This window comes from Sycon ciliatum, chromosome 5 (assembly GCF_964019385.1).
Source record: "Sycon ciliatum chromosome 5, ocSycCili1.1, whole genome shotgun sequence".
Lineage (NCBI taxonomy): Eukaryota > Metazoa > Porifera > Calcarea > Leucosolenida > Sycettidae > Sycon > Sycon ciliatum.
The window spans coordinates 11,990,147-12,006,978 of NC_088647.1; the positions used below are offsets into that span (position 1 = coordinate 11,990,147).

The 16,832-nt window shown below is 45.9% G+C and overlaps 1 protein-coding gene across 3 annotated transcripts in view; it reads left to right on the forward strand.

Moving 5' to 3' along the window:
• Positions 1-4,089: 4,089 nt before the first annotated feature.
• The window catches only part of LOC135817610 (rap1 GTPase-activating protein 2-like), a 42,174-nt gene continuing 29,431 nt past the window's right edge, over positions 4,090-16,832 (forward strand). The window contains exons 1-5 of one of the 3 annotated variants that reach the window (XM_065330830.1): positions 4,090-4,452; positions 14,970-15,033; positions 15,240-15,269; positions 15,751-15,963; positions 16,486-16,601. In XM_065330830.1, the coding sequence (XP_065186902.1) occupies positions 4,325-4,452; positions 14,970-15,033; positions 15,240-15,269; positions 15,751-15,963; positions 16,486-16,601 (551 nt within the window). In that variant the 5' untranslated portion in view covers positions 4,090-4,324. Of the gene's footprint in view, positions 4,453-10,546; positions 10,895-10,948; positions 12,321-14,969; positions 15,034-15,239; positions 15,270-15,750; positions 15,964-16,485; positions 16,602-16,832 lie in introns of those variants that run through there. The other 2 variants (XM_065330831.1, XM_065330829.1) reach the window with 2 other exon arrangements.

Here is a 16,832-nt window from a genome sequence, read left to right on the forward strand (position 1 = left end):
CATGCAGTGGATGGATATGCATTGTACAATTAAGTCAGTTACATTCAATGCATGTTTACGGTTGTTGTGTCCTGATCAAGGCAGACCAACTCTTCGAAAGATGAGAATGAATCATCAGTAAAACGCAATGGCTTTTAAAGGGAAGCTGGCTGCAAAGGCGGCATGAAAGGTGACATGTGAATGTGTTATGCGCAAGGCGCCAGAGGTACAGCAGTGCAGGGCCTAGGGTGCGCACAGTAGCACTAGCAGCCTGAGTGCCAAGACCCATGCAGGGAAAGGTGCTATAATATCACCACAACGGTGACAATAATTATTATTATTTTAGGATTGGGTTTGCTCCCACACTGGAGCTCGCGCTATTCTGCCAACGACTTGACACTTGACTGACTCACGACTGCCATGTTTGTCGCTGGAAACGGAGACCGAGGGTCTCTGTAAATTTGTATCCCTGGTGATGTTTGTGCCTGGACGGCACTATAATTATAAGTGGTGCTCTTCAAGCACAATCTTCCTCAGCCTACTCAAGCGCAACTGATGAGAGGTGAATTCCCCGAAACACTGTGTATTGAGCAGGGAGTGGTGCTTTCTTGCAGGTTTGCCGAGTGGAAGGTTCGATGGACTTCTCGTGTTCTCTGGATGGCAGTCGTGAGTCAGTCAAGTGTCAAGTCGTCGGCGGAATAGCGCGAGCGCCAGTGTGGGAGCAAACCCATTCCTACAGTCCATTCAGAAAAAGATGAGCGCTGGCTCTGGAGAGCTCCCGTGTTTGGTGATTTTGCCAGTGCCGCGAGATTCGAAACTTGAAAAAGGGTCCAAAAACGGTACCTCAACTGGGGTTTGAACCGCAAATGTACTGTTCTGCAAGTGGAGTGCACGGGTTTGATTTTCATGGTTTTTCCCCAATTCAGTGCTCTGGGGGCAAAACCTGGCCGAAATCTTATTCTTGTTATGGCTTGCTCTTTGGAGAAATAGACTTCAAAAACACGATTGGAAGAGCATTCCATGGGGGATTGCCAAAACAATTGTGACAAAAACTCAAAATTTGACCCATTTATGGCCAATAGCTAGGATATCATCTTTTTCTGAATGGACTGTAAACAAAATCATCGCCGAAGTCGCAACCTCTATTTAGAAGAATTATTACCGTATTATTTCTATTACAAGCGCAGTCTCTTGTAGAAGCCCAGTCTATTAAAAGCGCACACCAAGAGGGCATCGAAGATATACAAGCGCAGTCTTCAATATAAGCGCAGGGCTTATGATGAAGAATTGTATGGATGTCCATGCATGTTTGACGTTGCACAGTATCACATAAACACATGCTGTGGTAAACGTATGTGATCCTCGGAATCTAAAGTTCAGGCCTAGTGTGCCAGGAAGCACAAAACTGCTGTCCCCGTACCTGCTGGGAAATTTTGTGCTATTGACATAATGAAAAATAATAGGCAATGTACTGTATTATGTACATGTACCAGGTGATTGAAAAATTATAAGCCCAGCCTCTAGGAGAAGCCCAGTCTCTAGTAGAAGCCCGGGGCCCGGATTGGTTGAAAAAATATAAGCACGGGGCTTATAATGGAGATAATACGGAAACATTTTATAGGGTGGTTGGGGGGGGGGGGGGCGATTTTTGCTCTTCTCCTCACCTACAATACATGTCATGCCGTGTGCCATTGCTTCTCTGATGCATGTGGTACATGGTGCACAGCATTGATTCAGGCAACCGTTCCGGCTGGCACTTGTTAGGCTCGCTCTTTCATGCATCGTGAGTACCGGTAGGTACTCATCTTTGAATAGCGCTCAGTTCCTTGCCGAAGCCAATACCACCTCTCCCGTTTATGGCCAAAAGCTAGGATATCATCTTTTTCTGAATGGACTGTAGTTTCTGAATAGTGGCCGTGCAGTGCTGTAATTGTCGTCGCGGCTCGTACTTTTTGAGTTTTAGAGTTCGTTGAAGCATCTAACAGAGGCAGGCTCAAGACCAGCTGCCATTGAATTTTGGTGACACTCCAAAGAAAAGTGTAGCCACTAGTGTTAAAGGTAAAACAAAGAGCGAAACTTTGAAAATCATCTTCAAGTTCAACGTCCCATCATCCAATAATCAAAATTTCTCCGAACTGGGGACAATTAAGACCGAGACACGAAAGATGCAGGAAGCCTGCCTTATGGAACCTACAGTGGAGTCAACATCGGGCGGCTCGGAGTACACATGTACATTATTAGGGACAATTATTAAAGACGAGCTCCTAGAGAAAGTACCAATCAGCTATTCTGCGGCAAAGAAATTGAAAATTTCTTCCTTGTGCCACATCATACATATCTTCAATAATGTTTTAGCTGCCGAATGTTGAAAATAGGGGTACTGAAGTTACATTAAATTTTGTATAGCAGCTGGCATGTTCAAGTACAGGATGCAATATACAGGACATGTGGGCTGTGTTATTACTGATTGGTGCTGTACCGATACCATGGATACCGCGAACGTGTGAACTTGTTATACATGTGTATGTCATCATTTCGTCATTGTGGGTAGGGTGGGAAAAAATTGAACCCCCCTTGGAAAAATCCTAGATCCGCCCCTGAGTTCCTCTGGTACTTTTACACGGTACATCCCGCACACGTAAACCATGCGCTAGACGCCAGTCCAAGTTGGTTTGCTGGAGCCTTGTGGCTCTTCTCTCTATTCCGACTACTACAGTAACATGTACAAGTAACTACAGTAGCTACCGCCATAGCTCTACGTGCTAACCTTTTGGGGGGGGGGGGGTACGGCTCCTTGATCTGATGCTGACACTGTGGCAGTAAGTTGGCAGTGCACTAGTACTAGGTAGTAGTAGTGGCAGGCTGGTTGGCACCAGGCAGTAGTGTTATCTCCCTGCATGGATTCTTGCTTCAACCAGGCACATAGTACAGTCGTTGTATTACTACAAAAACCAATGTACAGTAGTATGCGACATTGTTGCACACTAGCAAAAGTTGAGATGGGTACTACATCATGTAGCAAGAGTCCATAATCCTTTGGTACTCGTACTCAGTGCGTTTATGGTTGCTACTAAACCAGGGAGTAGTACAATACCTGCTGATAAAAATCATAAAAATACACTCAGGCCATCCAGAATTAATTCGTTGTTTCGGGTCACCCGATCGACCGACCGTCTTTTTTCACCCGACCGCAACATTGTTTTTTTTTTTATAGTGCATGCAAATGTACAGACTACACTGTACTATGTGACCCTAATAATAGAAGTCCAGATACTGACCTCAGAGTGAGAAGCAGCCACGGCTAGCCAAATGACAGGATGCAGCGCTTGGTGACGACGTTGTCTTCTATCTCCGATCCGCAATCGGTGCTGAAACAGCATCAGCTCCGCCACTTTGTTGCTATTTACAGAAGTTTTCAAGATGAGAGCTGCTCGTCAGACTCGTTTGCCAGCGAGGCCAAGATCTGGTCCTGGAGGGGACCTGGATCTGATGGGACAATGACTGCGCTGGATTATCTACACTGTACAGTCAGATTTGATCGACTGGCTAGGTGGACTATTTGATGTACATGGACGTAAACCAAAATAAAAAAATTAAATTAAATAAAAAATAAACCCGACCGACCGACCCTGATACGGATGAGTGAAGTGACCCGAAACAAAAATTCTAGGTGGCCTCACGATGAAAGGAAATAATAATTACTCAACAAGAGCAGTGGTTGAGAGAAAGAGTGTCCAGGAGGGACAAGCATCTTCATCTTCTTCCCTTGCAATACAAAACTTCAAAAGGTGGTTCAAGATCAACGGGGGCCGGGGACTTACTTTTGCACCATCACCTGCACCGCGCCATATCCATCCCACGGGCCACGGCCCGGTTGTACTCGCGATATATGGCTGGTAGATCAGTACGGTAGTTTTGCTTTTTGCCGATTTTGGCGTGGTGGTTGTGTCTCCACGTGTTTTTGTGCACGTGATGACAATCTGAGTGGATGAAGAAGATCCGCGCTGCATTGACTGACTGTCTGTGTGACGATGTGGTGAACCACAGATTTTTGGAGTTCACACTCGAGCAGTGTAGTGTGGTGTCTGTTCCCGAGGAGTGTTGGCCCAGGATCCGTATTCCCTCGGCTGGAAATAACCAGCCGTGGCGTGGAAGAGGCAAGACGCTTTTCGTTGTATTTGTCCGCTACCCTCCTGTGGTATGGCTGTATCAAAAGCTTGGAAGTGTCATCTATCATCTTGGCAGTTTCAGTCTAGGTGACGTAGCTTCACGCAGTGACTCAGTTTAGTTGACAAATAAGGATTGATGTAGCCATTGAAGGTCCTCCGTGAGTTGCGAGGTTATTATGTTCCTTCAGTCAACTCATACATCATCTCCAAATAGCCCGAGCACTTCGCCAGTGATGAAGCGGAATAATACTGTGGCGCATACGCCTACCAGATGTCGCGCTGGTGGCAAGGTTTTGAGTTTGAGGTACGTACCAACACAAATATGTACATGACCTGTATTGAATTTTGGTTTTCTGGAAAGTGGAGGATGGGAACGGATTTAATGAAGGTGGGACAATCCACACAAAAATTGGATAGGGTCCATCAATTACCAGAATCTACTAGATGGAGCCTGTATTCAGAGGGTGTAGCCTGCTAAAATGTACCTCTGATGATGTCACAAGTGCAACACCTCAACACAAGCCATGTGGGATGAATGCTGACGCTGCACCAACAACAATTTATTAATAATTAGGGCTCAAACGGTCACGGTTTTACCCCTACAGTTAACTGCTAAGCTAACGGTCGGTTTAACGGTTATAACCTATAAGCCATGGCAATCCTGCGGACTCTTTTTTAACCGTATATTTGACTATACTCATTCAAAAAATGTACCCTATTCAGTACAACGCACACATGTACATTCTCTTGCATGCTCATTCATACATTCTCTCATACCAAGAGACCAGATATGACCGAGTTGACAGCCCAGAAATTGCGTACGCATGCGACAGCCTGCGAAAGTGCATACTTTGCAACGACCTGATACTTGAAAAATTGACTGAAAAAGTTACTGCGTAGCCGTTATCTTTATCGGTTAACCGTTAATTCTTCGTAACCGGTCTGCAACCGATTAATCGGACCAACCGTTTGAGCCCTAATAATAATAATGATAATAATATACACATGCACACGCAGTTCGAATCTTCCTTGAGCCTTTCAGGCAGGTGCAGGGTTGGCGCGTCTGTCAACAATGCCAAGCCAAGTGTCTCAATCTGTCTTCCGCAGCTTGGAGAGCGCTCTCCATTCAGAGATCTGCTGCCTTCAGGTCGTACGGAACCGTGTCTGTCCACCATAATGGTGGTTTGCGACACGGTCTTTGTACTGTATTTTCCCGAGCATAAGCCGCACTGGAGTATAATCCGCACCCAGATTGTTGTCACGAAATATTGACCTCTACCCTATATTATACTATATATCCCCATTCGTTTGACCATTGTGGTATAAGCTGTACTGAGTTTTTGGGGTGATTTCAAGTGCGGCTTATACTCCGGAAAAATCTGGTACGAAGCAGATTCTGGAGACTCTCGCACCACATGGCCAAACCACAGCAGCCTTGCATAAAGCACTCACTGTGGATTGTTTGTTACAACGGGTAAAGAGGTATCCATAGGCTGTCCCCTTGGAAAATTGTGATAACGCTGCAACGACAAATTCTGCGGTTTTCCTAGGTGTCAGGAATTATTATCCCCGCTGAAACCCTGCAATTTTCTTCATTTTTCATTGAATTTCCGCGAATCTTTGATCCTGCCTGGCAGGCTATATACCAATACAGTGTATGGGTTCTGTACATGAAGCTAACCATGTAAAGCAAACCGGTGGCATGGTGGTTGGAGCTCGTGCGTAGTCGAAAACATCGTGCCCGTGAACTATCTTTTGTTCCTGGGACTGAACTTTGATACTGCAGTTTCCGCAAAGTTTACTATACTTGGTCCACATGTTTGCCTATTTTTTTGCCGCGACTTCTTGTGCACATTTCTGATTTTCCCCGTTACTTTCCATGGTAACAGCATAGGTTTGAGGGAGTTGAAAAGGGAAAAGTAAAGAGATACACGTATTCCTTGCAGAGAGGAGGGGGGCATGGCCCTATACTAAAGTCCCTACATGCATATACATGTGAACATATACCGCAATGTACATGTATATGTACTTCATGTAGCTCCTTGCACAGGTGTGTGTGTGAGAGAGACAGTGTGTGTGTGTGTGTGTGTGTGTGTGTGTGTGTGTGTGTGTGTGTGTGCGTGTGTGTGCGTGTGTATATGTGTCTGTCTTTTTGTCTGTGTCCATCTGTCTGTACCGTGTTTTGCGGAGTATAAGCCGCGCTTTAAACACCAGTAGCACAGTAGCTACAGTAGCACACCCCAAAACAGTCAGTGGTGTGGCTTATACTACGATGGTCAAATCAACCGTGCTAAATGGGGTAGATGTCTTTCATTCTTGACCAAAGATCTGGGTGCGGCTTATACTCCAGTGCGGCCTTTGCCCCAAAATACGGTATGTGTTTATGTGTGTGTGTGTGTGTGTGTGTGTGTGTGTGTGTGTGTGTGTGTGTGTGTGTGTATGTGTGTGTGTGTGTGTGTGTGTTGTTGTTGTTATTTTCATGTACGTCAGGTGTAGGTTACTTGTCAAATTGAGAGAAGAACTAAACTGTCCTTGCAGAATATTGAGAAAAATTTGGTTCTGTGGATAGTCAGATGAAATTATGTTCCCCTAGTGAATGTGCACGACATACAATTAGTGGAGTAGAGAATATAATGTAGGTCAGAAGGATACACTTCGAGGTATAACAATTGACCAGGCTTAGGGCATGTTGTTGTAACTTTGAGTTTCATACTGTCATAGTGCATCATCCGGCAACCTGGTGTATTTTTCACTACACTCTGCCACCGGGGCACTTGCGTTGTGTGACGTTACTATGCTCTGCACCATGCCAGTTGAGCATCCTCAGCAGGGAGTCGTAAAATACTGTGTATTTTACGACTCCCTGATCCTCAGCACACTGGCTACATCCCCTGTGTACGTCAGAAGGGTACAGTGTGTAATGTAAACCACATAATTTCTCTAAACCTGACGAAAGTAATACTTGTACTGCATAGTGAACGTAAGATTGAAATTGAATGGTACATGTAGTGAGAGGATTTTGCTGAAAAGCATGCTCTTGAGATCGTAAGTTCATTGTCATGAACCCAAGCTCCAACAAAGGATACTAGTACCGTAAAGTACCGCCAGAGCGCCCTACCATCTCCTCCTTTCGTGGTCGTCTTGTGGAGGTAGTTTCCTGTCTGTAGGTCATACGACACGAACCTTGTACAAACAATGCGCGTTGTGCAGTCAATCCGTACCCAGTAATACCTTGAGGGGGTGCGAGCTCCACATAAGAACATGTGTGACCTTAGTACACTAAAGTTCTCACACCGTACAAACTTCGTAGCACTCTTCCATACAATTTTTTCCAATGGCTGTAAAATCAAGGTGGGGCGCTCTCGCGAGACGGGGTGCTCTGGCGGTACTTTACGGTATGTGTAAAAGAAGAAGAAAAACTCAAGGAAACTGCCTGCAGCCTCCCCAGATCGAAATCGTTCGTGCTCCGTAATTGTTGCAGTATAGTGCTGCGCACACTCTGAATGCACTATCTCAGGTCAAAAATGCCCAGTGTGTGCACTATACTCTGTTGTAATATACTCTGTATATGAGACACATGAGATATAAGATGAAGAGGAAAAAGAAGTATTTACCCAGGGTTACCAGAACTTGAGGAAAGGAGGGTGCTGGAGGTGATGGTCGTGGTGACGGTGGTGCTGCTGCTGGTTGTGGTGGTGCTGCTGGTCGCCGTGGTCGTAGTGGCGATGGTGACGGAGGTGGTGGCAGTGGTGACGGACGACGGTGGTGGTGATGGTGGTGGTGGCCGTGGTCGTACTGGTAATGGCGATGGTGACGGAGGTGATGGTGGTCGTGGTCGTAGTGGTGCCTTGTGCTGGTGGTAGTGGTGATGGCGGTGGTGATGGGGGTTGTGCTGGTGGTAGTGGTGATGGTGGTGGTGATGGGGGTTGTGCTGGTGGTGGTGGTCAAGGGGGGGGGGGGGGCATTGCACTCCACTGTGCGTTATTCTTGGCAAATAGATTACAGGGTACATGGTTATACAAAATAAGATGTTCAGCTATAATCTCTAGTTTGCCCTATCACGATAATCAATGCTGTATACAACGCTCGAAGCACACATACTGGATATCATATGCGTAAATTAAAATTATCATGCCAACAATTCTATCAGTGTGTTTTCTAGTTGTCACAGAGAGGTTTCAACCAACTAAGTTGATCATTTTGTGCCGACCTGTAACTAAAATTGACCGTCTTCTTGAATCAACATTCTGATCCAATACAGTGTATGTGTGTGCGTGCATGTGTGTGTGTGTGTGTGTGCGCACGTGCGTGCATGCATTGAGCTAGCCGCTGTACAGTTCGCCTTTGCAGTCGATTTAGCATGTCGCACTACGTTACAAGCGCTGTGTTTGGGTGTAATTACGGCGAAATGGTTGATCGCAGGTCCATGCATGGTTTGGGCTACATTCAACACATGTGTGCCATATAACAAGTAGAGTTCATACGTTCGTGTTACCACTTGCTATACAATCGTGTTGAGAAACCCAACCAGACATGGTGGCCTGATACAAGCGAAACTGACTACTTTCTAAGCTGGCTGCGTACCTAACCTTACAACAAGAGTACATTATCATTCTGTGCCCCCCCCCCCCGGATCTTGGGGAAAACTTGATTCCCCCTTTTTTCGTGCTAATGATCCAGTGATATTAGTTAGTAGTATTACTATTACTTGAAAACACCGCCATTAGTAGTAGTACTGTTAGTAGTAATACTGTGAGATTTTTGTTTACTCTAGACTACAATGTACAATGTACATGTAAGTCTTGCAGCTAGAAGAGCATCACTGGATGAGGTGGTAGCCAAGCACCCTTCGCCTGCGGTCTTCCTTCACTCCACCTGCTTTTTTCTATACTTGGACAGGCGCCATGCCACCATGCCGCGCCAGAGAACGTTTCTGATAAAATAAATTTGCTCACTTTCACTTTCGGTGCCGATGACACCGTGCGCCATGCCCTAGTGACTAGTGCCCGTTTCGCTCTCTTTGGCTTCCACTTCCAGTGCACAATCGAGATGTAGAAGCTAATGTGTGCACGGCCTGGTGATATCATGAGACATGATACGGTTCTTGTGTGATGGAGTTCTCAGTTTTCGTCAACTGCAGCTCGTGTGACGCACTCATCACTCTTCACAGCAACTCGACACGATACGGCCTTCGTCACAGTTTGTGAAGCCGTGCCAGACCCAGATCTCCCCCTCCGTTTTCTACTGCGCGAGTCAGTGACCACGTTACTGTGTTACAGACTTACAGTGTTGCCAGCTTGTGGGCCAGTGTGTGGACGTAGACCATGGCCTGCCGTCGTTTGTCGAACAGAACTAAAACTAATACTTACTAGTACTTTCTTTCAGTGCACGTTTCAGTCGAAAGTCGTCAAGGAAGAAGAAGAAGAAGAAGAAGAAGAAGAAGAAGAAAGAAGAAGAAGGCAGGTCGTTGCTGTCTGGGTGGATCTACATAGCGCTCGCGGCAGACAGTACTCAGTAGTGTTCGAGTCGTCGTTTCCGTCTTCGCTAACTGCTCCGAACTCACTACACATGAAATTCGAAACTACCGTACTGTATGTACGTATTCGATCATTGTTGGCTAGCCGGCCGCTGTAAATACCAGTAGTAGTACAATGTCATGTACTAGGCCATAGCCTAGGGTGGAGCGGAGTGCTATTTCAAAGTATTTGCTTGTTTGAGACTTGTCGGTGAATTGTAGGGTTTTGAACTAACTTTTGGTGGCATCTCGACATGATCATGATAACATACTATGATACATACCAACTGAAAACACTTCGCCGGTCCTCACTCAGAGACCATTTCCACTGCCACAACTGTAGATCTACAAGACTACAAGACAATGACACATGTAACCTCTTCTTGGTCTTGAACTGCGTCATGCTTCCAGTGCCATCATTTGCAACCCAGCGACGATCTTTTTCCTTGCCGAATTCCCTCATAGCACCTTTTTAGTCCTTGGACGAGTAGTAGTCATCGCATGACTGGCTGCTCATATCAAACATCACAGCCTCTTCGCATCCCGATCCGGCACTACAAAAGAATAATGCGCACAGCAAACCATTGAAATGACTGTGTACGTTGTGTGCTCACTCGAACATTTACTACACAAAGCCAACAGGCAACACTGCGTTGTGCACACTTGCACAATGCACTCGATATTCACGAGCGGCCAAGTGAAGCGTGAAGGCCGTGGAACTCTGTACTGGAAGGTCAGGCGCTAGGCACACGTACACGCAGATCGTCAATACAATCATGGTAGATTGTGCTTCTCGTTTTTACCGGTTTTTCGTCACGCAGATCGCGTGAATTATGTAGGAGATTTGACATCGTTTGCTAGTGGCAGTAGTGCAGTGGTGCTTTTACTGGGAGTTGGACGTTGTAGAGCCGGGACGTCGCACATCGTCAGTACTCCACTAGTTTGTAGAGCATCGCTGAACAAAGTGGCAAAGTGTCAGTTGAGGACAGATTACTTGAAGGGCCAGTTTGCGAAACCGTACTCAGTACACTAGTTGTTCCCTGATCGCTAGCGCTGTAGCGCAGCCAGCTACTCCCCTTTTGAAGTGCAATGGTGATTTGAGTCAAAATTATTTGAAACTGTTTGAAATTGTGCAGTTGAGTGGTATTATTCTGGCTTCCCCTTCGCTGACCGACGCTAGTCGCTGTTACCACCGAGCACTTTTCTAAAGTGCACGGACTGATCAAGGAAGGTGAGAGGTTTCGGCGCGTTTAGTTGTCCTATGTCCGATATCACCATGATCACTCCACTCTGATCCTGCACCTGCATGCTGTGAATGAGTCGGCCTGGCCCTGGCTTGTTCGGTAGTGTTGGGTGCTTTAGTGGTTGGCAGCCTGGCTCGGTTTTCTCTGCTGATCTGCTAGATGTAGAAGATAATGGCTGAGTCAGTGTACATGTATAAATATGTGGGTTGTGGGGGAGTTGGCTCGGTGAACAACTCAGTGAACAATCTAGCCATTCGTTTCTGCCGATCTGATAGCGGCCTCAGAGCGACGGTGAAGTAGCCTTATGAACAAGAAGACTATTCAGCAATACTGCATGCAATAGGCCAAGCACAAAATAATAGTACTCTGAAAATCGTTCAGGTGTTGTGTAGTGCAATGCCCGTGGTGTCCTGTTGCTTTATTTGTTGGGCTATTGTTACTTTGCTTTGGCTTGGGCCTAGTTTGAGTACAGTGGATTCTGCGACATTCTGCTGCTCCTGCTCGCCTGTTATTGCTAGATCGTTATCGTGAGGTACAGACTAGTGCGCCGATAATGCTTTAGTGTAGCATTAGTTCTGTCTGTACATGCGGAGTACAATTCTGCGCTCGCTGTTGCTGTTTCTGGACGGCAAGCAAGGACAATTTGACAGAGAAACTAAATTTGAACATAGAGTCGACCCCAGTTGCTGCTTGATAGCGAGTGTTTGTAGAGGAAGGTCGAGTAGTGCAGGTGCTGGTGTTGTGAGATAGTCAGTATCGAACTGAACACAGTCACTGAGTACTAGTAGTAGTAGTAGTAGTACAGCCAGCATGCAGTATGGATGTGTCAGTGTGCACGTGACAGCACATTGGACAGACAATATGTAGAGAGAGAGCATAAACCATTAGTGTGGAGATAAGTACTGTTTTGCTCCTTTGTGACATGCTAAGAATGCCTGAGCAGGCAATGGATATAGGCACTAGAAGGTCAGTGCCGAAAATATTGCTGAAGCGCAGTAGCAGCAAAGCTCTGAAGTATGCTACTGCAGCGGAGCCTGTGGAACAGTTAGATGTGCTGGTAAATAACGCAGCATGCACTGAAGGTTTGCCTCGTGGAGAACATAAGGATGGCAATGGCGCGAGTGGTGGAGGCAACGAAAGCGATTTCGTTATCAGTAACAGTGTTAGTGATATCGATTTCAATTGTGATGCAGCTGATGCAACAGGTGTTTCTGCAGTGCGATACTCCATAGATAGTTGCAATGTTGGCTGCAGCGTAGTCACCAGCACTAATTGGGCACACTGTGCGCGACTCAATGCAAGTCGCTCTCCTGCGCAAAGACGAGCGAGTATTTGGATTCGTCGACAATTCCGCACAGCGTTGTCCGGTGTGAGACGAGCCATGCGAAGATGTGCATCTGTCTTCACGATTTGGTAACTGCAAGTCTAGCACGATCTTATGTATGGTTTTGACTACTGTGCAATCTTGCAGTCTGGGTGTGTTTGTGTGTGTGTGTCAAGATAGACGAAAACATTGCTGTACTGAAGTAGTGTGCACTCTCCAGTATATGTACAGGCATGTTGCCGTCTCGATGTATGTGATGCTGTGTTTATCTCCTTTGCTACCCCTCCTTGTAATGATGTGCCGCGGTGTTTACTACCGAATGTAAAATACCAAGCACATACATGCGTATAATAACGTATGCATGTGTGTACTGTGTGTACTGTGTGTACTTTTGTATTTTATCTAGGTCAGGGTTTGCGTGATTGTGAGGTGCCGATGACCAGTGGTTTACGTTTGAAGGCAGCACGTGTTTATGAAATGATAGTCAGTGGTCAAAGTGGGGATAATGCCTTTAATGGGCTGGTCTAGATCACAGTATTATGTGTGTGTGTTGGGTTATGTGTGTGTTTGAATGTAGGTCACTCTTTGTTCTCTTTATAGAAGGATGTTAAGCGTCTGCATGTTGCTGTACTGTATGCTGTGTAGTTTGCAAGCCAGTCAGTAAGGCACATTCTGCTGTTGTACTGCTATATGTCAGTGTAATAATGTATGTGGGCTGTCACTGCTAGTGTACGGTTGACACTGCACAGATTGTGGAATGCCGTGACATCATGATATAATGTACAACATCGTCCAAGAACGGGATAAACCACTTAGTGTCCAGGGTGCTTTGTAAGGCAAGGTTCACATCATGAGTGTTGAACCCGACTATGATCAACATGGAAATAATAATAATATTATTATTATGTGCGTGTGCGTGGGTGCATAATGCATAATGCATATTATGTCAAACCGTGGCAAAAAAATTGAGAATGACAGTACTGATTGCTCTGGTAGACATCACTTTGCATGTCTGCAGAGTAGTGGTGGAGCCTATCACAGCTCTACTTGCACCTCCCAGCTCCTTGCTGATCAGCCAGCGAGCTGGCTTCTGGACAGCCACTTGAAAAGTAGATGTACTCCAGAAGCAATGAAATAGATGTGTTGCTGGAGGTTGTCCCTTTGTGGGAACACCCAAACGGTACATTTAGCACAGGAAGTGCTACCCCAGTCCACCGTCGGGACAAGGCATTGGTGTATGTCCTATGGAGGAGATGTCCTTGCCGTTAAACAATTTAAATTTGCACTTGAAAACCTGGTGTACAGATTATCCGAGTCCGTACTAACTGCCTTTCACTATATTGCTCCTGTAGTGTATCTTGTTTGGTTTTCGTTACTGCATGTCTGCACTGAGTGTTAATGACTGCACAGCTGTTATGCCTACTCAAAGTACATAGCATACTGTTGCTACCCAGAGCTAAGCTGTCCAGAACTAAGTTGTGTAAGGCAGTGGGTTTGGCATTTGACCATGCTCCTGATAAATATGGCACCTGTAATTTGTTGTGGCTTGGTGTTTTGTAGTACACGCCTGATCAAGTTGTAAAATAGTACATGTTTGATGTGGATTGCGTGTGGTCAGCAGACACGGTCTAACACCCTCTAACTGTTGTTATCAACAAAACTCGAAAAAAATGAAAAAAGAAGAAGATTAGGAGCCATTTACTTTCGCACCCCTGTTCTGACTGAGGTGTGTCTTGTGAAGTGCTACATCACACCCTTCCACCATTCATGGTTCACTTATATCTGCTTGATTACTGTATGTGCTGGCAATGATAGCAGTATGTGCTGCCAATGATAGCAGTATATGCTGGCAATGATAGCAGTATTTATGTAGGTACTTGTGTATGGTTATGGTTGGATTGTGCAAGTCTCTATCTCTTGAGTAACAGTGCTCTGACGAGACAGTGCTCTGGATCATGTCAAGTTACTGAAAGTAGTAGTTTCTAAATGTGGGTTGTGGAAGTGAGGCACAGTGGGTTCTCAGAATGGTGGTGTGGTCAAGGTAATGTTCTGCTCTGTTGTGCTCAACAAGCATGTCCTCTTGGCCTGACTTCGTGAGCTGATAGCCTTCACTGCTGTTAGAACCATAGCCTCCACTGCTGTTAGAACCATAGCCTTCACTGCTGTTAGAACCATAGCCTCCACTGCTGTTAGAACCATAGCCTCCACTGCTGTTAGAACCCGATGTTAGCATAACGTACTGTGCATGTAGTAGATGTAAGCTAGCGTGTCGTCTGCGGTGTTCATTGCAAGGTTCTGGTTTGCTGCTCTGTTGTTTGCCCTGTACAATCTCGCACTTTGAAAGTATACTGTAGTGCCAGGTTAAGTCCCCTCTGTGGATCTCAGCTGCATGTAAAGCAGGGGTGGATTTCAACTGGCCTCACTGTACTGTATACAATGTAATCATGGTGCAGCACCAGTGGATCCTGGATATATCAATGACATACGTTGCTTGTATATTGTACATGCGCCTGTACATGCACCTGTATAATTACCTGTACTTCAAAAGTACATGTACATGTACTAGGTTGTACAGCTAGCAGTAGCGGTAGCTGTGTTGTAAGTGTAACATTGTCAGTTCCTGTACTGTACTCATCTTTTGGTTGAGAAGGTTTTGGCCCAACCTGTCTAGCTGATCTCGAATCCTTTGTTCTTCTTCTTCGTCTTGTTTGTGCATTGTGATGCATTGTGCACTCTAGTGTGCGGTCAGACAAGAGAATGCCTGCTAGCAGCGTTGACTCAAATGGCTGTCGTAACTGCAGGGTAAGCTCATCGATCTCGTTGCAACGTAGTATCAACATTTCAAAGTTTCTGGCTACTCATTTGCCTGTTGTTGCAGTGGAGTGCTTTGAGCCTGATCACCGTACAGCTGTAGTGTACTCTGCCGTGTTATTCACACAGTCTGTTCTTGTTTTGCTGCTTGTGTGCATGTTGTCTAACAATGGTGTATTGTATGCTTTGCTCTGTAGATGCCGCTGGAGCTCTCCCAGAACAAAGTGGTATGTTAATACTTGTAACTGTTTTTCTTTTGAATCTTGCAAAGGTCTACCACTTGTATCATGTTGGAATAAAACTGTCGTACATTGCCTTGCTTTTAATACTCTGTGTTATAGGATGAACAACTAAGACATGTGATCTGCAACAGCTCATCGATATTTTACAAACACTCCTTGTCATCGTATCATGCTTGTAGATTATTTGGACTACAAGACACATTGCCAGAAGAATGTTAATTATCCGAACGTCAACTGTCCGATTAATTGATTATCCCAAATGCTCTTCGAGCTGTACTGAAGATAAAAACATGAGTTTTGCCAATTGCCACCCCCGCCATGCGCACAGCACCATTCGCATGAAGTACAGGATGTATAGCAGCAAGTTGTCGTCAAAATGTATCCCCATGGGTGTGTGTGCGTGTTTTTGGCATGTGTGTGTGTGTATGTGTGTGTGTGTGTGTTCATTGTATTTTATGCACCATAGAATGTGCTTGGACCAATACTTCCCATCATCAATCCCGGTGCTGATAGCTGGGTGGAAGGCTGGCATCCAGAATCATCACAATATGGATTGCCGCACATCAGCTCAACATCTGTAGTGACGGAAGAATCTGTTATCGGCCACCAGGATATGAACTCTGTGGAGCTGGACACACCTGAGGATGAGCGCTACTACAGAGACTACTTTATGTCTCGGGTATGTGTTCTGCATGTGTGTTACACACTCTACGTCAGTTCAGTGTATTTGGTACTGGTGTATATCAGACAAAACAACTGTCTGCGTTGCCCGTTGCATCACACTAAGCAAGAAGCTTTTTTGTTCACCGAGTGACGTAGTACATATGGCTTACCCAGAGTAGTACATCTGGCTTACCCAGAGGCCTATGCCCTTTATGTATGCGTGTGCTGGCTATGTTCACTTACTAGTATGCACACGTGTTCAAGAGGCATAGGTCACGTACCAGCATGGCGAAGTCCATGAGCACATCCTCTCTTGTTGTATGCATATGTGGTTGTGTGTGTGTGTGTGTGTGTGTGTGTGTGTGTGTGTGTGTGTGTGTGTGTGTGTGTGTGTGTGTGTGTGTGTGCGTGCGTGCGTGCGTGCGTGCGTGCGTGCGTGCGTGCGCGCGCGCGCGCGCGCGTGCGTGCGTGTGTGTACCACGCAAACAACATTACTGTTGCTGTGCCTTTCCCCTTTATCCATTGTCCTTGTTTATAGACCCATGTGAATTATTGCGCAATGGACTGTGCGGCAGGACCTATGGTTATGTCGGTCAGATACGATGACGTAACCACGCCGCCATGTGAATCGTCTCATTTCAGAGTTATTATCAGGTAGAAGTTTATAACTTTCTTAGGACAAGACTACTCCTTTGTGATGTCTGTGCAGCTGCGACTACTTCTGTTGCGGCTGCTAGCACTGCCACCACTGGGCTGTCCACTGCAGTCTGCAGTCAGGTGCCTGAAAATTCCAACATGTTGGAATTTCCATTTCGGCGCATTTCCGTACGCAAGGCGCCCCAAAAGCCGGGAAAATACGCACAAACGTGTGGTTTCACGCGTACA